General features: G+C 40.5%; 1 protein-coding gene and 1 pseudogene across 1 annotated transcript; one reads left to right on the forward strand and one right to left on the reverse strand.

The window, feature by feature from the left end:
- The first annotated feature begins 1,331 nt into the window (after positions 1-1,331).
- LOC129869323 (cytochrome P450 2J5-like) lies at positions 1,332-11,187 on the forward strand (annotated as a pseudogene).
- Positions 11,188-19,622: 8,435 nt separating this feature from the next.
- LOC129869324 (uncharacterized protein C1orf87) lies at positions 19,623-25,062 on the reverse strand. The gene is made up of 5 exons (XM_055943666.1): positions 25,024-25,062; positions 20,856-21,104; positions 20,531-20,602; positions 20,252-20,405; positions 19,623-19,970 (listed from the first exon to the last, which is right to left on the reverse strand). Exons 1-5 carry the CDS (start codon positions 25,060-25,062, stop codon positions 19,804-19,806), a joined length of 681 nt encoding a protein of 226 aa, XP_055799641.1. The 3' UTR covers positions 19,623-19,803.
- Between the last annotated feature and the right edge of the window lie 2,389 nt (positions 25,063-27,451).

A 27,451-nucleotide genomic window follows, 5' to 3' on the forward strand; every position in this document is an offset into this window, starting at 1 on the left:
TGGAGTGACAACAACAGAAGGTCGTCAAAGGTAAGGCATTAATTATATTTTTATTTCTGCGTTTTGTGTCGCGCCTGCAGGGTTGAAATATTTTTGTTTACAAATGTGCTAACTCAGATAATAGCATTGTTTGCTTTCGCCGAAAAGCCTATTTGAATTCTGACATGTTGGCTGGATTCACAACCAGTGTAGCTTTAACTTGGTATCTTTCATGTGTGATTTAATGAAAGTTTGATTTTTACAGTAATTTTTATAGTAATTTATTTGAATTTGGCGCTCTGCATTTTCTCTGGCATTTTTCCAAGTGAGACCAGTAGCGTCCCGCCTCAGATTTTTGGATATAAATATGTACTTTACCGAACAAAACATACATGTATTGTGTAACATGAAGTCCTATGAGTGTCATCTGATGAAGATCATCAAAGGTTAGTGATTAATTTGATCTCTATTTCTGCTTTTTGTTAATCCTCTCTTTGGCTGGAAAAATGGCTGTGTTTTTCTGTGGCTATGTACTGACCTAACATAATCGTTTGGTGTGCTTTCGCCGTAAATCCTTTTTTAAATATTTCGCAACAAAGAATCCTTCACTCATGCTGCCAAACCTACCCTCGTAAAACTGACTATCCTGCCAATCCTTGACTACGGCAATGTCATTTACAAAATAGCCTCCAACACTCAGCAAATTGCATGCAGTCTATCACAGAGCCATCCGTTTTGTCACCAAAGCCCCATTACTACCCACCATTGCGACCTGTATGCTGTTGTTGGCTGGCCCTCGCTTTATATTCGTCACCAAACCACTGGCTCCAGGTAATCTATAAATCTTTGCTAGGTAATGCCGCCTTATCTCAGCTCACTGGTCACCATAGCAGCATCCACCCGTAGCACGTGCTCCAGCAGGTATATTTCGCTGGTCACCCCCAAGGCCAATTCCTCGTTAGGCTGCCTTTCCTTCCAGTTCTCTGCTGCCAATGACTGGAACGAACTGCAAAAATCACTGAAGCTGGAGACTTTTCTCCCTCACTAACTTTAAGCACCAGCTGTCAGAGCAGCTCACAGATCACTGTACCTGTACATAGCCCATCTGTAAATAGCCCATCCAACTACCCCATCACCTCTTCTGCACAGCTATCACTCCAGTGTTTAATAGCTAAATTATAATTATTTCGCCACTATGGCCTATTTATTGACCGATTAGAAAGGTCAGCTCGCAGAAGTGTTTTAGGGAGTGTTTGACAGGGATGAGGGGTGGTCGTTTACACACTTAATACATAATACACACTTGGTCATGTGTGAAATAGGACACCCACATAAGACCCCACCACACTGGCATGGCCCACGGAGGTCTGGCCTCCCCAGATAGCATATGAACACGTCATAAGCCATGAAGAAATGTTTAGAATTAAATTATATATGCTTTAAAATTGCAACATTTTCTCTCGGCCTTATGGCAAAATGTTTAGGAAATTTGTCCAGAGATTTTTGAAAGTCGGACAATCCTTGTCCGGCAGGGAAACTTTATTTATATAATTTTTACATTTTGGGGGATTTTATAAGGGAAAATATTTGGTTTTGGTATTTTCTAAATAGTTGAAATTAATTAATTTCCATGTCGGCTCTATGCCTGGAAATGCCCTTGTCCGTAGCAAAGAATCCAAAAAAGTGTTTAAAATTCTACAAACTGGCAATTTTTCTGTTAAAATCCATTATCTTATGTAGTTTCTTGCCATAGCCCTCTGACCTTAAAGAATATTTCTCTCAAAACTATGATTCCTTAAAGATGTGTGTGGAGATTTGGTCTGTTAGATTTGTCAAAAATCCTAAATTAGGAATAAGCAGGGGCAGCTATTTACCATAAGGACTCCTTATTAATTTCTTCATTACATGTAGTGCAACAAAGACCACTTGTAGTCTGAAGTTCTCTACTTTCGATAGATTTTAACAATATTAGAATCACCCGTGGTCACAACCATAAACTGTCAGCTCCATCTGCCTGATAGATTAAGATATATATTTGAACCAAAATTCATATTCTGGTATATTTAATTAGGTTTTAGAGTCTTAAAGCAACTGAGGAAAAGCAAATTTGCTAAAAATAATTTTCCATATTTAAAAAATATTTCTTTAGAGGCAAAAATGTCTGTTTTGAGTATTTGGTGTTTTATTAAGATCCCCATTAGCTGTTGCAAAAGCAGCAGCTACTCTTCCTGTGGTCCACACAAAACATAATACAGAACATCAATAGGCAAGAACAGCTCAAGGACAGAACTAGACGCATACACACAATCTAGGTCAAATAGCTGTTGTCGACTCAATGTTGTTGTGTCAATATTCTGAATAAGAATTGTAATCACTGTTCTGCAACATATGCTTAAAACATTGAAGTATTTTCTGTGCTAGACTTTAGGGATATTGTTTGCTTTATAAATGTTTTATGTTCAAAATCTAGAAAAACAACAATGCTAAATAAATTATCTCTGGAACATTTAATAGGGCTATTAATCCCAAATAAATTTGGAGATTTGTATTACATATTTGAATAATTAGAATTAACCAATCAAGGCCCCTTTAAACACTTGTTGGACAATCATTGTAAAAATGAAAAGGCTTTTATGGTTTCTCATGGAGTTGACATAAATCCAGTTAGTAAAATAATTATTTGTTATATATTTGAAATGTTAATTTTAAGATAAATATTTGTGGGGATTAAGTTGGACCGTGCGTGGGGCCATGAAACTGCACTATGCCACTGACCCACCATGATCCATTTATTATTTATTAAAAGGGTTTAAGTCAAGTCAGTTTGACTTTCTGCAGTTTCCTAACTAATATAGACGAAGGACTTGTTTCTCAGACACAAAATTAAGCCTAGTCCTAGACTAAAAGGCAAACGTAATGGATAATCTCCATTGAAAGTGATCTTTAGTCCAGGACTATGCTTAATTTGTGTGTGGGGAAAACCACCCCGAAAGAGTTTAATTATTATAAGGGAAAATTACCTCAAACTATATTTTGGAATTGTTTTTCATTAGTCCACTTAATACAGTCCCAAAATGTTTTTGTATGTTAACAGTCACGTTTTCAAGATTTAGGATTTTCAAGAAGCGAAGTATCACTTACCACATCAGATGATGCAATTGACATTTTGCTTCTGGAAAAATCCTATGCCTTAAATGTGACTGCTGACATGCAAAACATTTTGGGACTAATGAAAAAAAAAAGTTTGAGTGGCGTATTCCTTTAACAGCTGGAAGCTGTCTATAGTGCTGAACACGCTCCACGTCACCAATGTGACTCTGGTCCGGAATGGAGCCATGTTTTCAGGGAGGCCATCTATGCCTGTTCTGGACTGAATCATCTACAGAGGAGGTCAGTGACATGATCACAAATGTGTCCTAAATGACACCCTTTTCCCTATATAGTGCACTACTTTTGACCAGAACCTAAATAGGGTGCCATTTGGGACACAACCCATTTGGTCAATCACATTACATTTCCTGTAGCCTCTGCTTTCACAATATTATCCCCTTTTATCTTGAAGTGTACACTTGTTTACTACTTCACACAAATCGAAAAGCATTGGATTGTTAGAGGAATGGGCTACCAGTCATTTCCTTTCAAATCAGTGAGTGAAGGGAAGTGAGCAAGTGCACACTTTAGGGAGGAAAGAGAAATAATACAGTCATAGCCCAGGCTTCCTCATGAAGTGTGGTAACCTGAGGCTGTGGTCCAAACATTTAAAAGAAACCCTCGTCCACTTAACCTCGCCTTATGCCCTTGGAGGAATCCTCATTGTCATCTTGGAGGGCGGTCCAAATGATTAGCCAAGCAAGGGAAGTTTGCAACGTAAGCCTCTCAGCCCTCTTTTTAGTCATCTTTGCGAATGTACAATTTATGTTCACTCCGGGGCCTGAAACTCCCCATTATTCAATTTGTGACAATTGTACATTCGCTAAGAAAAGTCTGGGAAAACTTAAACATCAATGGAGAAGTCAACCTACAAGTGTAAGTAAAAATGAATGCAAATAAGTTAGAAATTATGCTACTAATGACCATGACGGCACAAACACGACTCGCAAAAAGTAAATATGTTTTTGTTTGGTTATCTTTTGGAAATTGTAGAATTAAAACTTGTTCCTTCAGAAGTTCCAGCTAGGCAGGCTAACGTTAGTTAGCTAATTAATTTGCTAACTATCATACAGTAGGCGTATATTAATAATTATATATTTAATATAAGTAGACATGCAGTCAATTGACTAGCACATATAAAGCAGCCACAAGCTACCGGTGGCTGAAAAAACAATCATTGCGGGATGGAGTGATGAATTTCCGGCCAAGGGTGGTCCATTTAAGTGTATACTCATCAGACGTCATCAGAAGTGTCCACTTGATTTAAGGGCTGAGGGGATATGGTGTGTCTTTTAAGTGTTTGGACCGCAGCCTGAGACAGCATTTCATGAGGCTGGAATTCAATCAAACATGCACTGAAGAGACAGTATACCCCACTTTTGCTGTGCTAAAAGAAAGCATATTTGAGATACTACCAGAATTATTTCTGCAATATTTGTCACCAGGTGTAACTAAAAAGCACACATTTTCCTTTTCTTTAATCAAAGATTGTTGCAGTGCTGGAACAGCTGGTTTTGATTGGGTCTCTAGCACTCAAGTGCCAGGATGGATATAAAGCATTGACAAGTCACAAAGTCTGTATCACAAGTGCACTACTTTTGACCATGACCATAGCCCAATCGACCCTGGTCAAAGGTTGTGCACTACATAGTGAATAGGGTGCCAGCTGGATAGACCCTATATGATTTATTTTGCCACTCAGGGATTTTGATGTCTACATGGGGAAAGTTGGCGTCAACAGGAAGTGTGCCTTTCTCACTCTTAAGGCCTTCAGTCTGGGCAAGAAATCTCTGGATCATCGGGTCACAGAGGAGGCCCACTACCTTATACAGGTGCTACAGAAGGAGGGCGGTAATTAGTTTGTTTGGCAGGACTGCCCCAAAGTCATCCTGATTGTGCCACATAGACATTTTCTATTGGCTTATTGGAATCTTGTCAGTGGAATATTATATCTACTGTTGTGTGACGAAGGAAGCTGACCAACTGTGTAAAGTTTTCACTATGATCTGTGGTGGTTGTTTATCATGAAGAGAATCCATTCGACCCACAACACGTGATCGTGAAGGCCGTGTCCAACATAATCTGCTTAGTGGTGTTCGGAGACTGCTATGAGTACAAGGACACCGTTTCCACAGCCTCCTGGACATCCGCAATTAAAATCTCTTCCTGACTGGATCTGCTCTCGGCCAGGTACAAGTACGGAGTACCCATAGAAATAAAATTTTTTTTTGAATGGTTGCAATTTGACTTGTTTGGAATTGATCTTTGACCAAAATGTCTGCCCTTCTAGAGTTATTTACATTTAAGTCATTTAGCAGACGCTCTTATCCAGAGCGACTTACAAATTGGTGCATTCACCTTATGATATCCAGTGGAACAACCACTTTACAATAGTGCATCTAAATCTTTTAAGGGGGGGGGGGTTTATGAGGGGTTTTATGAGTTATGAAGGTTTATGACATGGGCCACTTTGGTAATGTATCACTATGGGAGTACTTCACTCCTACTCTAAAAATGTGTAGAGACAATAGGTGAAAAATGACCATATTATTAGTAACAGGAACTTTTAACAGCTAATGAGATTCAAAATAAGATTTTAGCATCCGGTGTACTGTATTTTACGGATGTTTTTCAGGTGGTTTCTTTCAAAATATTTGGCATGATACATTTCTTTAGATCTTTAATCTGTTCCCGTTTATGAAACATTTCGCGGGGCTTCACCAGAGGATCCAAAGGAATGTGTCAGAGCTGAAAGGCTTCATATCGGAGGTGGCCAGGCAGCACTGGAAAACCCTGGACAGGGACAACCTCTGATACTTCATAGACTCTTACCTGATGGAGAGAATGTGACCCATAGAAGATGACCCTTTTCTCTGGGTGAGTCCCTCTTCTCATTGGCCCAAATGATCTTTTTTGTTTGGAGAGAACAATATGTCCATATAGAGAATATTGTTGTATGTACAGTACAGTGAAGTCGGAAGTTTACATACACTTAGGTTTTTCAACTACTCCACAAATTTCTTGTTAACAAACTATAGTTTTGGCAAGTCGGTTAGGACATTTACTTTGCATGACACAAGTCATTTTCCCAACAATTGTTTACAGACAGATTATTTCACTTATAATTCACTGTATCACAATTCCAGTGGGTCAGAAGTTTACATACACTAAGTTGACTGTGCCTTTAAACAGCTTGGAAAATTCCAGAAAATTACGTCATGGCTTAATTAAGAAGCATCTGATAGGCTAATTAACATAATTTGAGTCAATTGGAGGTGTACTTGTGGATGTACTTCAAGGCCTACCTTCAAACTCAGTGCCTCTTTGCTTAACATCATGGGAAAATCAAAAGAAATCAGCCAAGACCTCAGGAAAATAAATGATAGAACTCCACAAGTCTAATAAATCATTCACTCTACTATTATTGACATTTCACATTCTTAAAATAAAGTGGTGATCCTAACTGACCTAAAACAGGGAATTTCTACTAGGATTAAATGTCAGGAATTGTGAAACTGAGTTTAAATGTTTTTTGGCTAACACGGAACCCAAACCGGCTGCGCGCTTGCGCCATCGTGCATACATTCATTTTGTCCCTCTACAACAAATGCGATAATGACTCGCAGGTTGAAATATCAAAACAAACTCTGAACCAATTACATTAATTTGGGAACAGGCGAAAAGCATTAAACATTTATGGCAATTTAGCTAGTTAGCTTGCACTCGCTAGCTAATTTGTCCTATTTAGCTAGCTTGCTGTTGCTAGCTAATTTGTCCTGGGATATAAACATTGAGTTGTGCATTTCAGGTAAAATAACATGGTCCTCTACTCCGACAATTAATCCACACATAAAACGGTCAACCAAATCGTTTCTAGTCATCTCTCCTCCTTCCAGGCTTTTTCATTGTTTAACTTATATGGTGATTGGCATCTAAACTTTCTTAGTATTACCACGACAACCGGCAACAGTTCGTCTTACAATCACCCACGTGGGTATAATCAATGAGGAGATGGCACGTGGGTACCTGCTTCTATAAACCAATTAGAAGATGGGAGATGCAGGACCTGCTGCGCTATCTGTCAGAAATAGGAATGACTTCTATTTTAGCCCTTGGCAACGCAGAGCAGTGTGGGTGCAATAATTGAATAACATAGATTTCTAAATTTAATTTGCAGCGCACGCAACGCGAGTTGTGTGGTCAGCCTATAAGGTGTATGTAAACTTCTGACTTCAACTGTATGTGCAGTGCATTCGGAAAGTTTTCAGACCCCTTGACTTTTTCCACATTTTGTTACATTACAGCCTTATTCTCAAGAATGATCAATGGAAACCAGGATGCATCTGAGCTCAATTTCGAGTCTTATAGAAAAGGGTTTAAATACTTATTTAAATCATGTATTTCTTATTTTTAATAAATTAGTAAAAATGTCTAGACCTGTTTTTGCTTTGTCATTATGGGTTATTGTGTAGATTTCTGAGGATTTATTTAAAACATTTTAGAGTAAGGCTGTAACGTAACAATGTGGAAAAGGGGTCTGAATACTTTCTGAATGTATTACACAGTGAATTGTGGATTTATTCAGACTGCTTGACTTTTTTCACATTTTGTTACGTTACAGCCTTATTCTAAAATGGATTACATAGTTTTCTTCCCCCTCAATCTACACACAATACCCCATAATGACAATGCGGAAACACGTTTTTAGAAATGTTTGCAAATTTCTTATAAATCAAACACGTAATTTACGTAAGTATTCAGACCCTTTGCGATGAGACTAGAAATTGAGCTCCGGTGCATCCTGTTTCCAATGATCATCCTTGAGATGTTTCTACAACTTGAATGGAGTCCACCTGTGGTAAATTCAATTGATTGGACATGATTTGGAAAGGCACACACCTGTCTATATAAGGTCCCACAGTTGACAGTGCATGTCAGAGCAAAAACCAAGTCATGAGGTTGAAGGAATTGTCTGTAGAGCTCCGAGACAGGATTGTGTCGAGGCACAGATCTGGGGAAGGGTACCAAAAAATGTCTGCAGCATTGAAGGTCCCCAAGAACACCGTGGCTGCCGCCATTCTTAAATGGAAGAAGTTTGAATCCACCAAGACACTTCCTAGAGCTGGCTGCCCGGCTAAATTGAGCAATCAAGGAAGAAGGGCCTTGGTCAGGGAGGTGACCAAGAACCTGATGGTCACTCTGACAGAGCTCCAGAGTTCCTCTCTGGAGATGGGAGAACCTTCCAGAATGACAACCATCTTTGCAGAACTCCAATGATCAGGCCTTTATGGTAGAGGGGCCAGACGGAAGCCACTCCTCAGTAAAAAGGCACATGACAGCCCGCTTGGCTGATTTTCTGGTATAAGGAAACCAAGATTAAACTGTAATCACTACCAAAGGTGCTTCAACAATGTACTGAGTAATACTTATGCAAATTTAATATTTCATTTTTTTTCTCCAGAATTTTATAACAACCTGTTCTTTGTCACTTTGGTATTGTGTGTAGGTTGATGAGGGGGGAAAAACACATTTATCAATATTAGAATAAGACTAACGTGAAAAAGTCAAGGGGTCTGAATAACTTTCCAAATGCACTGTATGTGTTTGCATCAAGGTATGTGCTTGTGTGTTGAAACTGTTTGTGTCTCTGTGATCTTTGAGTGTTTATTGTGGTTAGTTCCACCTGAGGAACACACATCCTAGTTCCACCTGAGGAACACACATCCTAGTTCCACCTGAGGAACACACATCCTAGTTCCACCTGAGGAACACACATCCTAGTTCCACCTGAGGAACACACATCCTAGTTCCACCTGAGGAACACACATCCTAGTTCCACCTGAGGAAGACTTCTGTGAAGTCGGAATATTGTTTGTAATCATATTGCAGGAATGAAAAGCACCAGGGAGCAGCAGTATTCTGTGTGTGGGCATCTCATTTCTTTACCTAGTTCCTAATCTCTACAGCATTTTGCCTTGCTCCCTCCAGAAGTAAACTGAAATTATATTTAAAAAATTCTCTGAGTAGCATTGAGTAATTTTTTGAATTTCAGTTTACTTACTGAATTGAAAAGGACCCCAACCCTGATTTGACTGGCTCCCTCTCCTCTGAAGGCCCGTGGGTGTGTCTGGGGGAGTAGCTGGCCAGTTGGATCTGTTTGTGTTCTTCACATCCCTGCTGCAGCGCCTGTGTTTATCCTGGCCCCCCACACTTCTCCCCCGGACACGGAGGGTTTTCTTCAACCTGATCCACAAACCCAAACCCTTCACCATGCTCTGTCACAGCTGATGCACCAAACACTGAGACCAGGGGCCGTATGTATCAAGCATCTGTATCAAAACCCAACCTGAGTTTATTAAGCACATAGGCCAAGATTGTCTACCAATGAGTGAATAATATGATGAAACTAAGTGTCTTCTTTAGTCTTAACACCAAATGCTAGCTAATGAAAATGCTAGGGCAGCAGGGTAAATAATGGAATTAAAATTTGCTCACCTCAACATGCTGTGTGAACGACTTTAATTATCAAGCGATTTTTTATAACTAATAGGATGTTGAAGTGAATAGGAAATTCAACAACTCTTGAAGGACAGTGTCTATGAGCCGAAATGTGTTGGTTTGAACAATAAAGACACATTTCTATCAACTTCCACCGTCTTCCAAGAGTTGCAGAATGTTATCTTCAGTTCAGTTTGCTCCTTAATTAATGCCCCTTGGTTGGAGAGCAAGGTAGTGACGGTGTTCCTTGCCCTTTGACAATTGATGTTGACAGAGTTAGATAGCCATCTTGGGTAACTGCTACAGCTTTCCCTGTGGTGGAGTTAAAAAAGAGTAGACTAGAGGGAGAGGAGCTAAAGGTGAATCGGTATGGAGACTGCCGTATAGCACCGTGAGCACTTTTTACATTTTTATTTTATTGAATATTAAACATACAATCTACCTGCAGTGAAGCCGCTCAACATTTACATTACATTCAGTCATCTAACAGACTCCCATCCAGAGGGACCCACAGAAGCAACCAGGGTCAACATCCTGCCCAAGGGCATGTCGACAGTTCTCCCACATGGTCAAAAACAGGGACCCGACCCAGGAACCGATCAGCCACCGGCCTAAGCTCCCAGCCACCAGCCCTCCAAGATCCCCCCCACAGTTTCCGAGAGCTGCCCCTCAATCATCAGAGACCCCCCCCCCCCCTCCACAGTCCCCCTGAGAAAAAAACCCATAATAAAATAATTCCATTCCCTGTCCCCCAATGCAGCAACAATGAACAAAAGTGGGGAAAAAAAGGAAAACATAAAACAAGACATAAAGGACAACTGAATACGTTTGAGTGCATGTATGGCACTATTTACATGTGAATGAGTGTGTGTATGCATGCGTACCAACACCTGCACGGCATCAGCCTCAGGCAAACCGGCATTAAATGTAACAACGTTGCCCCTGTGTCATTCAAAGTTTTTGGTGTATTTTGACTTTATTGTACTGTATGTTACTTACCCACACAACCTGTAAGATGACTAGAGTGTTAGAGGTAGTGGGTGTGTTATTGTACAGTGCTGTTGAATGAATGTGACCTTAACATGATAGAATAGACCTTGCCTGTTCAGTTTGAGGCAAAAAAAAGCACGGTCCATGTTTTTCAGAATGTTTTATTTAAATGTTTAGAAAAGCTACATACTTTACCATAATAATTAGTTATCACTCTATCAAAAATAAAGTAATTACCTAAGAAAAATAGAATCAAATTGATGCTGTACAACAATGATTGGTTTATGTACTGTTCTAGGTTTACTTGTCTAAAATCTGTCAATTATGAATAAAATTGGGTACAAAGTATCTATGTTCAAACATGTACACTTTAAAGTGAAATCTTGTTTGCCATGCTGTATCATAAATATAAAATAATTGAATGAATTGTATTGCCACAGTCTAAAAATGTAAAAAATCATCAATCTGTAATTCACAGGTGTGTGCTTTCATGGTAAGAATGTGTTGTTTGTGTGTATCCCGTCTTGTAAGACACGCCATTGTCTTGTATGTAGACTTCCCTAATGCTTTTCCCTGATATCGTTATGGGCTGTGTACATTTGAGGTTCTTCCATTGTCTTGGCTTTGATTGGAATCTTGAAATCTGTCTCTTTGCGGACGGCCTGGTCCCTGCTTGGCATAGGTTGAGAAGGCTAGCGACAACCAACACGACCAGCATCGGTCCCACCTCCACAATGGTTTAGTGCTGGGAGCACCAGTGTCTGTACCCCAATCCCCTGAAGCTTCACCACATCGGGGAGGGAGGCCAAGAGGTACCTGGTGGAGGGGTAGGGCTTAAGTACCTCCGGGTGCAGGAGGAGAGAACAGGCCTGACTCATACGGGAAAGGGGTATTCCCTCTGGGTGCTGGTTCATCAGGTCATGCAGGCTGCTCTTCAGTCTGGTCAGGTAACTGTTCTGGGCAGTAGTAGGGGCTGCTGATCTAGCAGAAGTCCTTACTTTTTAAGAAAAAGAAAAAATAATAATTTGATGAGGTTGCACTCAGGTGCTATCCTCTCATTGTTGAAATATAACCAAATTAGGGATAGTTAAAAATGTACTGGGGGGGTGGGTCTGATCCAATCACGACTCCCCTTGTACTGTAAATCACTTGCAGAATCTCTCCCTCAGAATTAATGCAATGTTTACAACCACAAACGAGTAATGACCCTGTGTTCATAAACGTGGATATCGACTTCGCCACTTCCGCATGCTTTTGTTGCACAGTCGATGCTAACATGCTGACTAGGCCGGGTGTGCGTGTGGGCCATAGCGCGCATGTTGATTTTCTCCACCCACAGCAGACATGATCAGGACATGCAGGTTGAAATATCAAAACAAACTCTGAACCAACTATTAATTTGGGGACAGGTTTAAAAGCAAACATTTATGACAATTTAGCTTGCTGTTGCTAGCTTGCTGTTGCAAGCTAATGTCCTGGGATATACACATTGGGTTGTTATTTTATCTGAATTGCACAAGGTCCTCCGACAATTAATCCACAGATAAAATTGTAAACCGAGTTTGTTTCTAGTAATCTCTCCTCCTTCAGGCTTCTTCTTTAGAATTTAGAATTTATCACTTTAAGGTGCATTACCACCACCAACTGGATTGGAGTGTGCACCTCAGTTCATCTTTCAATCACCCACGTGGGTATATGCTCCAATGAGGAGATGGGAGAGGCGGGACTTGCAGCGCATCAAGCATCACAAATAGAGTTCTATTTTAGCACCTGGTTACGCTAGCAGTGTGGATGCAATGATTGAATAACATATATGTGTACATTTATTTTGCAAAGCTCGCACACGTAACGTGAGCGGTGTGGTCAGCATGTAACGGCCAGAAGGTTGAGGGTTCATACAGCACGATGGACGAGCTCGCTCTCCCTGTCTGTCTCATTACACTGAGCCGGCTGCAGACACTTCCATATAAACATTTCATGAGGATTAATTACCTGACGAATGAAAAAATGTTAACTGGGCTGATTAAACAGCAAATGCCGTTACAATTTTATAAATGCCAACAGACAATTTGTTTGGTCGACATGGTGGGCTATTTTTGTGTGTAAAATGATTTATGTGAGAAATGGCAGTGGAAACGCCTTTATGCACAAATATTGATATAATGACCATGTCGAAGTAAACTCGGGAGTCATGCGATGATATGTTAAGAGGTCCTCCCATTACGACTCGTGAAAGCATGCAGTTGATTAGCAGATTAAAGAAATTCTGAACTTCACAGGGTGGTGAGTATCCAAGGTGGTGAGTGTCCAATCAATATTGAGGGTCTTATTCTGGTGACATGATGATCGATGCTTGGCTGCCTTTAATAATGCACACATTTGCTATTCAACGCTACAGTTTTTGTGACAAAACCATCAGTAATGTTGATAATGCCATGGAACCCATTTAACTTGTATTTTTTATTTGGTACATATGAATTGAAGTGCAGAAGTTATTTTTATGTGCACTAGGTCATCACGCACAGCCTTTTATCCACAATAAGTCAGTTGGAAACACATCTCCAGTAGGAAAATGCGTATATTGTTGTATGTAGATTTTAGAATATTCACATAAAAATCTGTAAATTGGAAAATAAATTCTAGGTAGAATAATTGCAATAGCAATGCTTAGGCAAAATCACCAGGGAAGGCAAACCAGAGCGAAAAAAGCCATATTACAACCTATGTGTTGTGATAATTGAGTTGTTTGCTCTATAACCTGTTAGTTCATATGCCTTGCCACCGTGATATATACAGTGCATTCGGAAAGTATTCAGACCCCTTGACTTTTGTTACGTTACAGCCTTATTCTAAAATGGATTTAAAAAAGAATAATCCTCATCAATCTACACAAAATACCTCATAATGACAAAGCAAAAACAGGTTTTTAGAAATTGTAGCTAATTTATTACAAATAAAAAACATATGACATTTACATAAGTATTCAAACCCTTTACTTAATACTTAGTTGAAGCACCTTTGGTACTGATTACAGTATTGAGTCTTCTTGGCTATGACGCTACAAGCTTGGCACACCTGTATTTGGGGAGTTTCTCCCATTCTTCTCTGCAGATCCTCTCAAGCTCTGTCAGATTGGATGGGGAGCGTCACTGCACAGTTATTTTCAGGTATCTCCAGAGATGTTAGATCGGGTTCAAGTCCGGGCTCTAGCTGTGCCACTCAAGGACATTCAGAGACTTGTCCCGAAGACACTCCTGCGTTGTCTTGGCTGTGTGCTTAGGGTCATTGTCCTGTTGGAAGGTGAACCTTTGCCCCAGTCTGAGGTCCTGAGCACTCTGGAGCAAGTTTTCATCAAAGATCTCTCTGTACTTTGCTCGGTTTATCTTTCCCTCGATCCTGACTAGTCTCCCAGTCCCAGTTCCTAAAGACATGACACTTGGCATTCAGGCCAAACAGTTCAATCTTGGTTTCATCAGACCAGATAATGTTGTTACTCATGGTCTGAGAGTCCTTTAGGTGCCTTTTGGCAAACTCCAAGCGGTCTGTCGTGTGCCTTTTAATGAGGAGTGGCTTCTGTCTGGGCACTCTACCATTAAGGCCTGATTGGTGGAGTTCCGCAGAGATAGTTGTCCTTCTGGAAGATTCTACCATTTCCACAGAGGAACTCTGGAGCTCTGTCAGAGTGACCATAAGGTTCTTGGTCACCTCCCTGACCAAGGACATTCTCTCCTGATTGCTCAGTTTAGCCAGGCAGCCAGCTCTTGGTGGTTCCAAACCTCTTCTATTTAAGAATGACGGTGGCCACGGTGTTCTTGGGGACCTTCATTGCTGCAGATATTTTTTTGTACCCTTCCCCAGATCTGTGCCTCGAAACAATCCTGTCTCGGAGCTCTACAGACAATTCCTTCAACCTCATGGCTTGGTTTTGGCTCTGACATGCTGTCAGCTGTAGGACCTTAAATAGACCGGCGTGTGCCTTTCCAAATCATGTCCAATCATTTGAATTTACCACAGGTGGACTCCAATCAAGTTGTGGAAACATCTCAAGGATGATCAATGGAAACAGGATGCACCTGAGCTCAATTTTGAGTCTTATAGCAAAGGGTCTGAATACTTATGTAAATAAGGTATTTCTGTTTTTTAATGTGCAAACATTTCTAAAAAACTGTTTTTTGATTTGTCATTATGGGGTACTGTGTGTAGATTGATGAGGGGAAAAAAACAATTTAATCAGTTTAGAATAAGGCTGTAACGTAAAAAAAAATTGGAAAAGGGGAAGGGGTTTGAATACTTTCCGAATGCACTGTAGGCCTAAGGCCGAGACAATAAGTGGTGGAGTCCACAAAGCATATTGCATGTAACATACATTTACATGGCCAATCAAGTTAATATTTCCGACTTTTTCGGACTACTAAACAACTATTGATTTAGAACACAGAAGAGTTACTACAAGTCGCAAAGAAAACAGGAGCTGCCTCCACTATTCCAGCACCATTTCAACATCATCAAATCACCTATGCTTATTCTAGTACAGTGACAACAAAGATACCAAAAACAATTTAGTCCAATCAACGTTAGCAAAATATCATGCGGCTGTCCATGGTACTAATTTATGTGTGTGTGTAAGTAGAAAAAGAGAAACGCCAATGCCATCCTCTCTTTCATGTTACTCAAACGGTCTATGACTCTGCATGCTTTTAGTTGTTGTTGTCCTAGGCTACCAGCTAGTTGACAGCTAGCTACATTTAGCTACTTGTTGAACTTCCATCCTCTCGGGCCAGGGGCACAATATATGAATTTATGTTTGAATCAGAATCGCTGTTATAATCATTGGCCAATACGGAGAATTAAATAAAACCACAAGTTCAAATCCCTATCTCCATCCATGCCTAATTTAAGAAAGGGACGATTTTAGCAAGCTTGACACTTTTTTTTTGTGCAACAGGACCATTCACAGTTGAGCTCACTCAGTTTAGCTTTATTTTTTATCAAGGGAGGCCAAACGCCCGCTGGCTTCCACTGCATTCAATGCAACGGGCGGAAACTATGTCATATTAATTTTGACCAGACAGCATCAGATAGATGTTCTTCACATAATAAGACAGAGAGGTGCTTTTTCTTTCGCTCGGCTGCTTTCTCCAGTGAAATACATTCAGCCTCTTACAAATTGAAGGACATGTATAAAACATAGAGAGATGAAAGATTAAAAAAAGGTATTTATACTGTATTTTGTTCTTGGAAAATGTTTTGGGGAAGCCAAGCTTACACGCCACTGGATAATTGTATTGTCCCTAAACAAGATCATTAGGCAAGCCTTTTGAGCTGCTTGTCTCATTTCTTCACTGTTCTTTCATGCGCAATGATGCACCTAGCCTCCACTGCCTATTAGCTATTCCTATTTGTTCTAGTGGATTCATATTGAACATTGATGCAGCTTGCTTTTATGTGTTGCAGGACTGCTAGTAGTTAGCCTTCTGCAGATCTGGAGAAACGATCAACCTTAACGCTATTGTCACGATTAATGGTGGATAGAGGGCAGGATAGACGCTTAGACTGGTAGACTCTATTGACCTGTGGTATAGCAATAAGCCACGAGGGGGTGTGGTATATGGCCAATATACCACGGCTATGGGCTGTTCTTATGCACGAAGCATTGCGGATAAGAACATTGGCCCTTTTTTGGCCATATACCACAAACCCCTGAGGTGCCTTATTGCTATTATAAACTAGTTACCAACGTAATTTAAGCAGTACAAATAATTGTTTTGTCAGTCTGATATACCACCGCTGTCAGGCAATCAGCATTCAGGGCTCGAACCACCCAGTTTATAATAAAAGTTAGAGAGCAGGAAAACCATAGCATAAGGGAAATACCAAAACACCTTGATATAGTGGAGGCGCATGCAAGCAGACAAGGAAAGTTGGCTAGGATGGAAGACATTATATAGTAAAATCTGCAAAAGAGTGAATGTAAACCAGGGAAAAACGCACTACCCTTCCCTGTGCCCAATAAAAAACACACAACCCTCCCTGTGCCCAATAAAAAACACACAACCCTCCCTAAAGCAAAAAGGTTGGGTTGTCCATATACTGGCCTTACAAAATACAGTACCCTAACTCATTTAAAAAAGAAAGCTCACCTTTATTAGGTTGTGTTTGAAGGGCGTCTCTATAACTCATGGTTAATGGTCTATGTTGGTTCTCTTTCCCCATCATCTGTCTTTGCTGCTGGATACTTCAACAATGAATATCTGTTGTAGTACAACAATGTAGTTATGTTCAATGATGTTCAAACCTCAGGCATTTACGGCTACTGTAGTACAATAATGTAGTTTTGTTCAATGAAGTTCAAAACTCAGGCGTTTACTGAGCTACCTGTCGTCACTAGGCAGACAACTTTACAGGCATAGGCTCTCGAGCACTGGCTCATTCTTCGTTTGCTATTTATTAAAGTTATAACTAAATATGTAAAAGCTGCAACATATAAAACAAGAAACAACAGGTACGAATACTTAACGTAGTTGTAGAATAAAGCTTACCAAACAGTTTTTCAGTTGCTCACCTCAAGTCGATATTTTACTTTCGGTTTCACAGAAATGAAACAATCAAATACATCCTCGTTGTCCATCGCTTAATGGGAGTGGTTTATTAACATTCTTAGCAATACACCTTCTCCGAAAGATAGAATGATTTCAAGCAGTCGGCTAGCCTAGATTTTAAATGTCTTTGCGTTAATCCATACAAATGGTTTAGTTTGCATAATTGTTATTTTCCCATCTCGTAACTGGAAGTGCCGCTGACCAATGCTAGATAGTGCTGAAATCGAAGGTACAGCCAAAACCCGTGTTGGCGCTTGAACACATAGGAGTAGAATGAACCAGCCACCCGACGTTCTAAATTCCCTCTGAATTCTAGAGCACAATGTTCGGAAAATCACAGCAACAAAAACATCAGGCACAGTTTTATTTCAAGATAGCAAGGTGAGTGGACAAAAGATAAGACACTATTCATAACACCTTCATGTTCTGCTTCATTTTCTCTGTTTTCACTCCAAATTATACTGACATTGATGCACAGAGAATTCCACATAGGATCAAAATAATCCAATAGGATCATTGTATTGATGCCACTATATTGACCACCCTTAGGACCTATTCTATCCAGATACAATGCTTCAGTGGGCCCAGTGGTGTGTGCTGAATCTGGTGAGACTGATGCTGTGGCTGTTAGCCCAGGCTATACTGACTGTCCTGGTAGCCCCTGACCTGCTGTGGAGCCTGACCAGGGAGAGAAAGGTGTTGACGAAAATACTATTTTTTTATACAGTATGTCCCAAATGTCCTCTTCTGTCTGTAAAACCCAGATGAAGGCTACAAGCTGAAACAAATTGGTTTTTCAAAACAAATATTTATTTTAAAATCAACTTTGTCCTCCACGAGTTGCTGAAACAGCCTCTTCTATTTAGGTGTGGACAGGGTTGCAGGAGGGTCTGTCTCTGCTCACTCTGATCATATCCACCCTGCTTGGGATGGCTGTCCTGGCTGTAGTCTCTCTGTACCTGGGCCAACAGGATGCGTCTGGTTAGGACCATGATGGGTCACATCAGAGAGCGTTGGGTAGGGTGGACGGGAAGGCTGAACTCATATATATGGGTCATTGAGGATATGTGGAACAGGAGCAGTGCACGCCTATTGGAGTGGGTTGCAGCACCAAGAGCAGGTAGGCTGTAGGAGTGGGTTGCAGCACCAAGAGCAGGTAGGCTGTAGGAGTGGGTTGCAGCACCAAGAGCAGGTAGGCTGTAGGAGTGGGTTGCAGCACCAAGAGCAGGTAGGCTGTAGGAGTCTTATGGAAGGCCTGTCGGTGCACTATTATTTACATTTTCATGAAACTGGAACACAGTCATTTGCAAATAAATGCACTGTTCACAAAGGAAGCTTTAATGTGTTGTATAAATAGTGAAGAAAGTCTTTGGGCAGACGGGAGTTGAACCACCTGGAGATGCTCCACAGAGTGGACAAAGGACACCTTGATGACCAGGATGAGATGGTCCAGCGTTTCCTAGACAACGGCATGAAGTTCCGTGGCTACCACAACTATCTGATGGACAACATGAAGAACTGTGAGGCCTTGGTGAGGAAATGAAGTTGAGATGCAAAAAGAGACAGGATAAGTATTATACAACTTGATAACATTGCTTGCAGAATAAATGTTTCTACACCTGTCCAGTCTTCATTGCGACCACAGCCACTATCTTTCAGCTAGTATTAGTACAGAGTCTCATATAGGGTTGCAAAGCTACCGGTAATTTACCAAAGTTACCAGAATCTTCAGTAATTTTGGTAATTAACAGAAAATATATGGCAACCTGTGGTAACTTTGGTAAGTTATACTTGGATAATTGTAAAAAATGTATTCATATATAGTATATATGTTTTATATCTGTGTCCATATTGTCCATGAGATTCTAGTAGATAGACCAAATGGTTCAACAGAAAATAGCCTAATTAATGAAAAAAACATCTAATCAACAATGTCATTATTTTTAACTGCATTTCTTCCAAGTGTTTACTTTTTTCACAACTGCCACCAGTTTGACATCAAAACATTGACATCAAAACATATTAACATTGTAAAACAAAATCATAAAATGCATTTCATGCTGAAACCCTCATATTAAACACCAATGGTATTAAATAAGTTAATGGTTTAAATTTAAGATAATGTTTTACAGCATTATCATTACATTTTTATTTGTAAAATATTTGACATGTGATAAATCAGAGATAATTACAGACACCTGTGATAATCCAACGTACCCAAAAGGGCCACTAAATGTCTAAATGATCGATACGCAACTGGACCTGGGACTGATCTGGTACCAATGGGCATTGGCTTGAGGCTTCAGTTATTTTCAAGCCCTTGCACTGGATGGATTGACTAGTCCGATGTGATTCACAGCTAGAGCACCAAATTATTAATACAGTAATGAACTGGAAGTATTCGAGTGAAAGTGTATAGAGATTTTTTTATTTAATTATCTGCACAAATTTTGCTTTCTAAACAAGACTCACATTACATAGTAGCTACTACAAAGATAATGCCAATGTTTACTTACAGACAAAAACCTACAGTCTTCAACACACACCAAACCCCACACATATTTCAAGTCCTCACCAAACACCTTCATCACAGTTCCTTTAGGTACTGTAGGGCTGTGTCCAGGTGGACTTTGCCCTGTCTTCTCCCTCCATGATAATGGGTGACATCACTGATCCTCAGGGGAGTCAGGTTCAGGTTGAAGATGTGGTTGTAGTTCTGAATCAGACGTCTGGCTTTGTCCTGGTCTATGTAACCTGAAATGGCAGACAGATTCCCAATTCTGTCATATACTTGTAGTGTAGCTCATTAGTGCTGATGTCTCTTTGAAATTAATGTTTACTGTACATTAAATAATATCCCCAATTCATTTAGTTAGAAAATCTATATTTATTATCCGAATTATATCAGTGATTAAACATTTTTTTGCTTTGAATTTAGTACATGTAACTGCAAGTTATGTTATGATAGTTCCCTATATTTCAGGTAAAACAGCCCCTTATGAATTATTTTGACCTATCAACTTTTAAAACCGTACCAGTGTTCTGGCTGTCACATGTGTGCATGGCTCTCTCCATTCTCTGGAACCTTTGGAGCCATCTTTCTGTTTCCATGGGATACACAGAAGCTGGCGGGGGCTCAGTGCAACCCCTGGGGACTTCTGATGTGTGTGACACATGCCCAAACTCTGCCTGTCAAAATATCAACGAGGACTTTCAGCAAGATTTACAGAAGAGAACTATAGAGATGCAAGGGCTGAGAAAGACGGCTAGATGTATTTTTATAGAAAATAAGAAAATGGAAGAGAATAGAGAACCTTAATGTCATCTTGTAGCTCTTTGGGTAACACAATACCACTGAGGAATTGTAGAAGGTCTTTGTAATGCACCTAAAGTATGAGAACAATGTCATGCAATAGATACTAAAGTCTCAGGCTCTCATACAGTTGCACTGATGTGAATTAAATATCAACTATAAACTATAAAATGTAGTAACAGTCAACTTATTTTACTGTGGCCTTCTGCTTGCCACTACCTTGAATGCCATGCTGCAGTAATACTTGAAGTGGTGAACCACAGGTATTTCCTATAAAAAACAAGACCCTAAATAAACTCCTTTGTGATGTTTAATTTCAACCCTACCTGATCTGGATGGTCAGCATCACAGAACGTTAGGAGGAGCTGACGGAATGTTGGTAATTTCAGTGGAACCTCATGTCTCAGAAACGCCTGAGTGATCTGTGATTGGCTGATGGTCCCTTTGAGGGCAGGGTCAATTGCAACAACTTCCTCCTGAATGGTCCTCAGGGGTGAAGAAGCCTGCCAGTCAGCCAGCTGCTCACTGATGGCCAATGAGAGACAGTCTTCCTGTTCTTCCTCTGGTAGATCTCTCTGTGAGGATGTGGGGAAAGGTGGATACTTAGTAAGTTATACAAAGTAATGCATTCAATTGAAATGTGTCTTCCACATTTAACCCAACCCTTCTGAATCAGAGAGGTGCGGGGGGCTGCCATAATCGACATCCACGTCTTCGGTGCCGGGGGAACAGTGGGTTAACTGCCTTGCTTAGGTGCAGAATTAATGATTTTTACCTTGTCAGCTCTGGGATTCGATCCAGCAACCTTTCGGTTACTGGCCCAACGCTCTAACCACTAGTGGGCTACATAGAAATGTATTTATATAGAATGATTCTATTTCTATGGTGGGGAATCAGAATAAGCCTTTGTTGAACTCCACACCAGTAGGACGTGATAATCAGTAGAAATAAACAATGCCATACAACTTCATGAAGCGTGGTATCATCTGTTTTATGTATGAAAGTGGGGATCACTGTGCAGACCACGGTTTTGTTTGAGTAAAATAAAAATGTAATCAAGTCATCACAGTTAGACCGTAGTTTGGACTAACCTTCTCCCCCTCAGATGCCCTTGCTGCTGTTCCTGAGTTCAGTTCTTATGACAGCTGGGTTCTTCTGATGGATGTAGAACAGGGAACGGTCACCAGAGGGAGCTGTCACACACAGTCTGTTTGGGGCCTGTCAAGTGAACCCAACACAGTGTTTTGAGCTCTCCAATAGAAAGATACAGCTCACTGTGCACAATGTACTGTATACATCAATGAAATCCCGTAACCATAGGGTTTATGTCACCTTTGTCTATCTATCTTGAAATATACTACTCATGCAATGTCATTTTTTCACTATGTATTACTGTTATATATTTTCTTTTTTTATTTGACATATAAAAGAGGGTACCTTTATGTTTTTAAAATAATGTACATATATTTTTCTAAGCTACATGATAATAAATAATAATAATAATAATAACATAACTTAATAACATAAGTATAACCACTATATTACGGTTCAGGGTTTACCTTGTGGAGCGCAGCCTGAAAAGCTGACCCCACACCCCCCTCAACCTCAGGTTGTCTGTGTGATCTGGCCACTATAGAGTCCTGTTTCTCTGGCGTTCCTTCATCACATTATCCACAACGGCCAGAGGAATAGCTGCTCCATTCACCCTTGTGCAAAGTTAAAGAGATATGCATCGAGATCCAGTTAAGTCACAGTAGTAAGCAAGTGTAAGATGTAGTGTTTTGAAGCAGAATTACCATTGAGACTTTACTGCTGCTTTACTTGAGATTTCCGTTTCTCACAAGAATGAAAAGTAAACTATTCATTCTATTGTATAGTATTGTATGTTTTTCTATTCTATTCCATTCTATTGTATGTTATTCTATTGCATTCTATTTTATGCCATTCCATTATTTTCTATTCTTAGAACACAGCTTGATCTTTGATCGACCTGATTCAACTCACTTGTCTGTCTCTTCTGTGATGAAATACTTGATCTGTTTGCTGCCTATGATCTTGACAACTAGTCTGGGGACTGCTTTAGTTCCAGAGGTATTTCTCAGGGCCATGATACAGGTAATGAGATATGTAGCGATCCCCTAGAGAGAGATGGAGGGAAAGGAAAACAGCACAGATTCAATTGGTCAGAATAGAATACAGAGCAGAAGAAGGCAGTCAAAGTTTCACAAGAATTCTTCCCTGAAAATGATAAATTAAATCCTTTTACTGTTTGTCCGTTGTTCTGAGTAGTATGATTATTTAACCACCTCTCTTCTACACAGCATTGTGAAAGATATTTGGCTATGTTCCATATTGGACACAGGCCAATGCATCACAGCCACTACATATCACAGAGTAAAGAGTATTACTCACATGAGCAATTAGTCCTTACATGTCCACACCTTGTAGGCTATAGGTTAACCTTTGAAAATCACCATGTAGATTATTTCACCATGAGCTATGTCCATCATCTCAATCAATCATCAGGTGCTAATGTACTGTACTGTGAAGCCCTCTGTGTGAAGTGTGAAGCTAGGTAGACCGACTCATAAAACGTCTGGCTTCTGTGCTGTGTATGTTCTTTCTGCACCTTGGTTACCTGCCTCACCCCGCCTCTCCACTGAGCTGCGAGCAGAGCAGCAACATAGGCCCAGTGCTCAGCAGGCTCATAATCATGGAAAATGAAAACGAGCATTTCTTATTGGACAGACAGTTCCTAAGCGTTCGGGCAGTTTTTTTTCTTGTTTGTGCCTAATGAATACAACCCAGATGACATTGTGTGTGTCAAATGACTAGTTGGCCTGGCTGAGAGAGTTATTTAAGTGTACAGACTTTGGTGATTTATGGCAGTGTGTTTTTATTGACACAGCCTGCATCAGGGCAAAATAATAACGCATGGGGACGGGGGAAACGGAGAGCAAGATGAACTTGGGGCTTAAAGTCAAATCAACAGGACTGAATGGAGAGAGAAAAATACATTTTTAAGATCCATTACTAATCAGTTCAAATGAATCATTACAATGAGGTGGTGGTGCATGGTTCTGAACCCCATGGAACTTCCATAGCCTTAAACACACCTGTTGAACATAATCTTTTTTTGTTTATCAGTTTTTATTTATTTATTTATTTCTGTTTTTGTTTATCAGATTTCTCTAAAATCTTATGTTATATTCCGTGATAAAAAAGGTTTTCTTTGTGTGTTTGGAAACAACTGTAACGGGTGTCGTTGTCTGAAGAGGAAGAATCGGACCAAGCGCAGCGTGGTAAGTGTTCATGACTTTTATTTAAACTGAACACTGGAACAAAATAACAAAGTGCAAAACGAAACCGAAACAGTCCTGTCAGGTGTAGAAAACACTAAACAGAAAATAACTACCCACAAAGCATAGGTGGAAAAAAGCTACCTAAGTGTGGTTCTCAATCAGAGACAATGATAGACAGCTGCCTCTGATTGAGAACCACACCCGGCGCCAAACACAAAGAAATACAAAACATAGACAATGAACATAGAATGCCCACCCCAACTCACGCCCTGACCAAACCAAAGTAGAGACATAAAAGCTCTAAGGTCAGGGCGTGACAACAACTGAGTGTGCTATCCCCATTCTAAAGCCCATTCTAGCTTTACCGAAAAGGGAAATCTGTCCTACTACTTGAGGCAGACTAATTGTAAATTCCTTAAATCATCATTAATTGGAATGGATTTCTAATTAAATGTGTGTCCATGATAAGGAAACAGGCCTAACGCTTGATAAGAGGCCTGGATATAGATAAAGAGGGAGCCTAATTGACATAATTACTTTATATTCCTTATGGAAAACAGTCTGAATCATTCAAGTTCTTATACCATTGTAATCTTTTGATTAAGTCATGGAATACAGCACAGACATTTTTTGCCTTATCTGGCATTAGCCTAGATACACTATAAATGCACAGTACCAGTCAAACGTTTGGACACACCTGCTCATTCAAGGGGTTTTCTTTATTTTTTTAAATGTTCTAATTTGTGGAATAATAGTGAAGACATCAAAATGATGAAATAACACATATGAAATCATGTAGTAACCAAAAAAGTGTTGAACAAATGAAAATATTATGTTATATTTGAGATTCTTCAAAGTAGTCACCCTTTGCCTTGATGACAGCTTTGGACACTCTTGGCATTCTCTCAACCAACTTCACCTAGAATGCTTTTCCAACAGTCTGCTGAGCACTTCTTGGATGCTTTTCCTTCACTCTGCGGTCCAAGGCCAGGTCATCTGATGCAGCACTCCATCACTCTCCTTCTTGGTCAAATAGCCCTTACACAGCCTGGAGGTATGTTGGGTCATTGTCCTGTTGAAAAACAAATGATAGTCCCACTAAGCGCAAACCAGATGGGATTGCATATCGCTGCAGAATGCTGTGGTAGCCATCCTGGTTAAGTGTGCCTTGAATTCTAAACAAATCACCAACAGTGCCACCAGCAAAGCACTGCCACACCACCTCTTCCATGCTTCACTGTGGGAACCACACATGCGGAGATCGTCCGTTCACCTACTCTGCGTCTCACAAAGACATAGAGGTTGGAACCAAAAATCTCAAATTTGGACTCATCAGACCAAAGGACAGATTTCCACCATTCTAATGTTCATTGCTCATGTTTCTTGGCCAAATCAAGTCTCTTCTTATTATTAGTGTCCTTTAGTAGTTGTTTATTTGCAGAAATTCGACCATGAAGGACTGATTCAAGCAGTCTCCTCTGAACTGTTGATGTTGAGATTTGTCTTTTACTTGAACTCTGTGAAGCATTAATATGCTGCAATAGCCCAAATAAGGCTATCTTCTGTATACCAACCCTACCTTGTCACAACACAACTGGTTGAGAGAATTCCAAGAGTGTGCAAAGCTGTCATCAAGGCAAAGGGTGTCTACTTTGAATAATCTCAAATATAAAATATAAACACTTTTTTGGTTACTACATGTTTCCATATGTGTTATTTCATAGTTGTGATGTCATCACTATTATTCCACAATGTAGAAAATAGTAAAAATAAAGAAAAGCCCTTGAATGAGTAGGTGTGTCCAAACTTTTGATTGATACTGTATATGCAAAAGTATGTGAACACCTCTTCAAATTAGTGGATTTGTCTATTTCAGCCACATCCATTGCTTACAGGTGTATAAAATCGAGCATACAGCCATGCAATCTCCATAGACAAACGTTGGCAGTGGAATGGCCTTACTGAAGAGCTCAGTGACTTTAAACCTAGCACCATCATAGGATGCTAACTTTCCAACAAGTTAGTTCGTCAAATTTCTGCCCTGCTAGAGCTTCCCGGTCAACTGTAAGTGCTGTTATTGTGAAGGTGAAACGTCTAGGAGCAACAACGGCTCGGCCATGAGGCGGTAGGCCACACAAGCTCACAGAACGGGGCCACCGAGTGCTGAAGCATTTAACGTGTAACAATCGACACTCACTACCGAGTTGCAAACTGCCTCTGGAAGCAACGTCAACACAAGAACTGGTCATCGGGAGCTACATGAAATGGGTTTCATGGCCGAGCAGCCGCACACAAGTCTAAGCTCACCATGTGCAATGCCAAGCATCGGCTGGAGTGGTGTAAAGCTCGACAGCAACGGACTCTTGAGCAGTGGAAACATGTTCTATGATGTGATGAATCACCCTTTACCATCTGGCAGTCCGACGGACAAATCTGGGTTTGGCGGATGCCAGGAGAACGCTTCTTCCCCCAATGCATAGTGCCAACTGTAAAGTTTGGTGTAGGAGGAATAATGGTCGGGCTGTTTTTCATGGTTTGGGCCGCTTAGTTCCAGTGAAGGGAAATCTTAATGCTGCAGCATACAATGACATTCTAGACAATTCTGTGCTTGACTGGCCTACACAGATCCCTGACCTCAACCCCATCGAACACCTTTGGGATGAATTGGAATGCCGACTGCAAGCCAGGCCTAATCGCCCAACATTAGTGCCCAACCTCACTAATGCTCTTGTGGCTGAATGGAAGCAAGTCCCTGCAGCAATGTCCCAACATCTAGAAGAGTGGAGGCTTTTATGGCAGCAAAGGGGGGACCAACTCCATATGAATGATTTTGGAATGAGATGTTCGACGAGCAGGTACCTTTGGTCATGTAGTGTATATAGCCAGTGGGACATTGCCTGCCTGCCTACTTTGCCTGCCTTTTGTGCTGTTCCCTTGAAGGGTTTGGGGGCCTAGGATACACATTTCTCAATATAGTCTACTACCCCACTGTAATCCCCCACTCTGTTTGATTTGCAGGAATTAAACCGTGAACCCACAGTAATGACTGTGGAAATGACTCCTCATTCTTCAATGCATTGTCAGTCTCTACACGCCCCCACCCCCTTTAAACGTCCTAATACGATTGAAGTGTGAAAGTCAAATGGTAAATCCCTGATCTTAATGATCAAACGAGCACTCACAAAAAGGCTAAGCAGGTGTGTGCGTGCCGTGGGGTTCGGAAAAGAGAAGAGAGATTTAGCGGATATCGGACACCAGTTAATTAAGGGCCCGATTACAGACTGCAGAATCCTCAAAGGTGCATCTGGGTAGGTGTGGGTAAAATCACTATCCAGCGTGAAATCACTATCCAAACTGAAAAGTCAGGAAGGAAGGATGTTACGACAGGAGACACTGTCTTAGAAAGGAAGGATGTTACAACAGGAGACACTGCCCTAGACAGGAAGGAAGGATGTTATGACAGGAGACACTGTCTTAGACAGGAAGGATGTTACAACAGGAGACACTACCCTAGACAGGAAGGAAGGATGTTATGACAGGAGACACTGCCCTAAACAGGAAGGAAGGATGTTATGACAGGAGACGCCCTAAACAGGAAGGAAGAATGTTATGACAGGAGA

Source organism: Salvelinus fontinalis, chromosome 14 (genome assembly GCF_029448725.1).
Source record: "Salvelinus fontinalis isolate EN_2023a chromosome 14, ASM2944872v1, whole genome shotgun sequence".
Lineage (NCBI taxonomy): Eukaryota > Metazoa > Chordata > Actinopteri > Salmoniformes > Salmonidae > Salvelinus > Salvelinus fontinalis.

Excerpts from the sequence above, each read along its gene's own strand:
- LOC129869324 (XM_055943666.1), bottom strand. The coding sequence starts at position 25,062 with ATGGAAGAGGTGGTGTGGCAGTGCTTTGCTGGTGGCACT. Across the intron at positions 20,603-20,855 it reads ATGCTGACCATCCAGATCAG|GTGCATTACAAAGACCTTCT; the intron begins GTAGGGTTGAAA and ends CTCATACTTTAG. Across the intron at positions 20,406-20,530 it reads AGCTACAAGATGACATTAAG|GCAGAGTTTGGGCATGTGTC; the intron begins GTTCTCTATTCT and ends ATATTTTGACAG.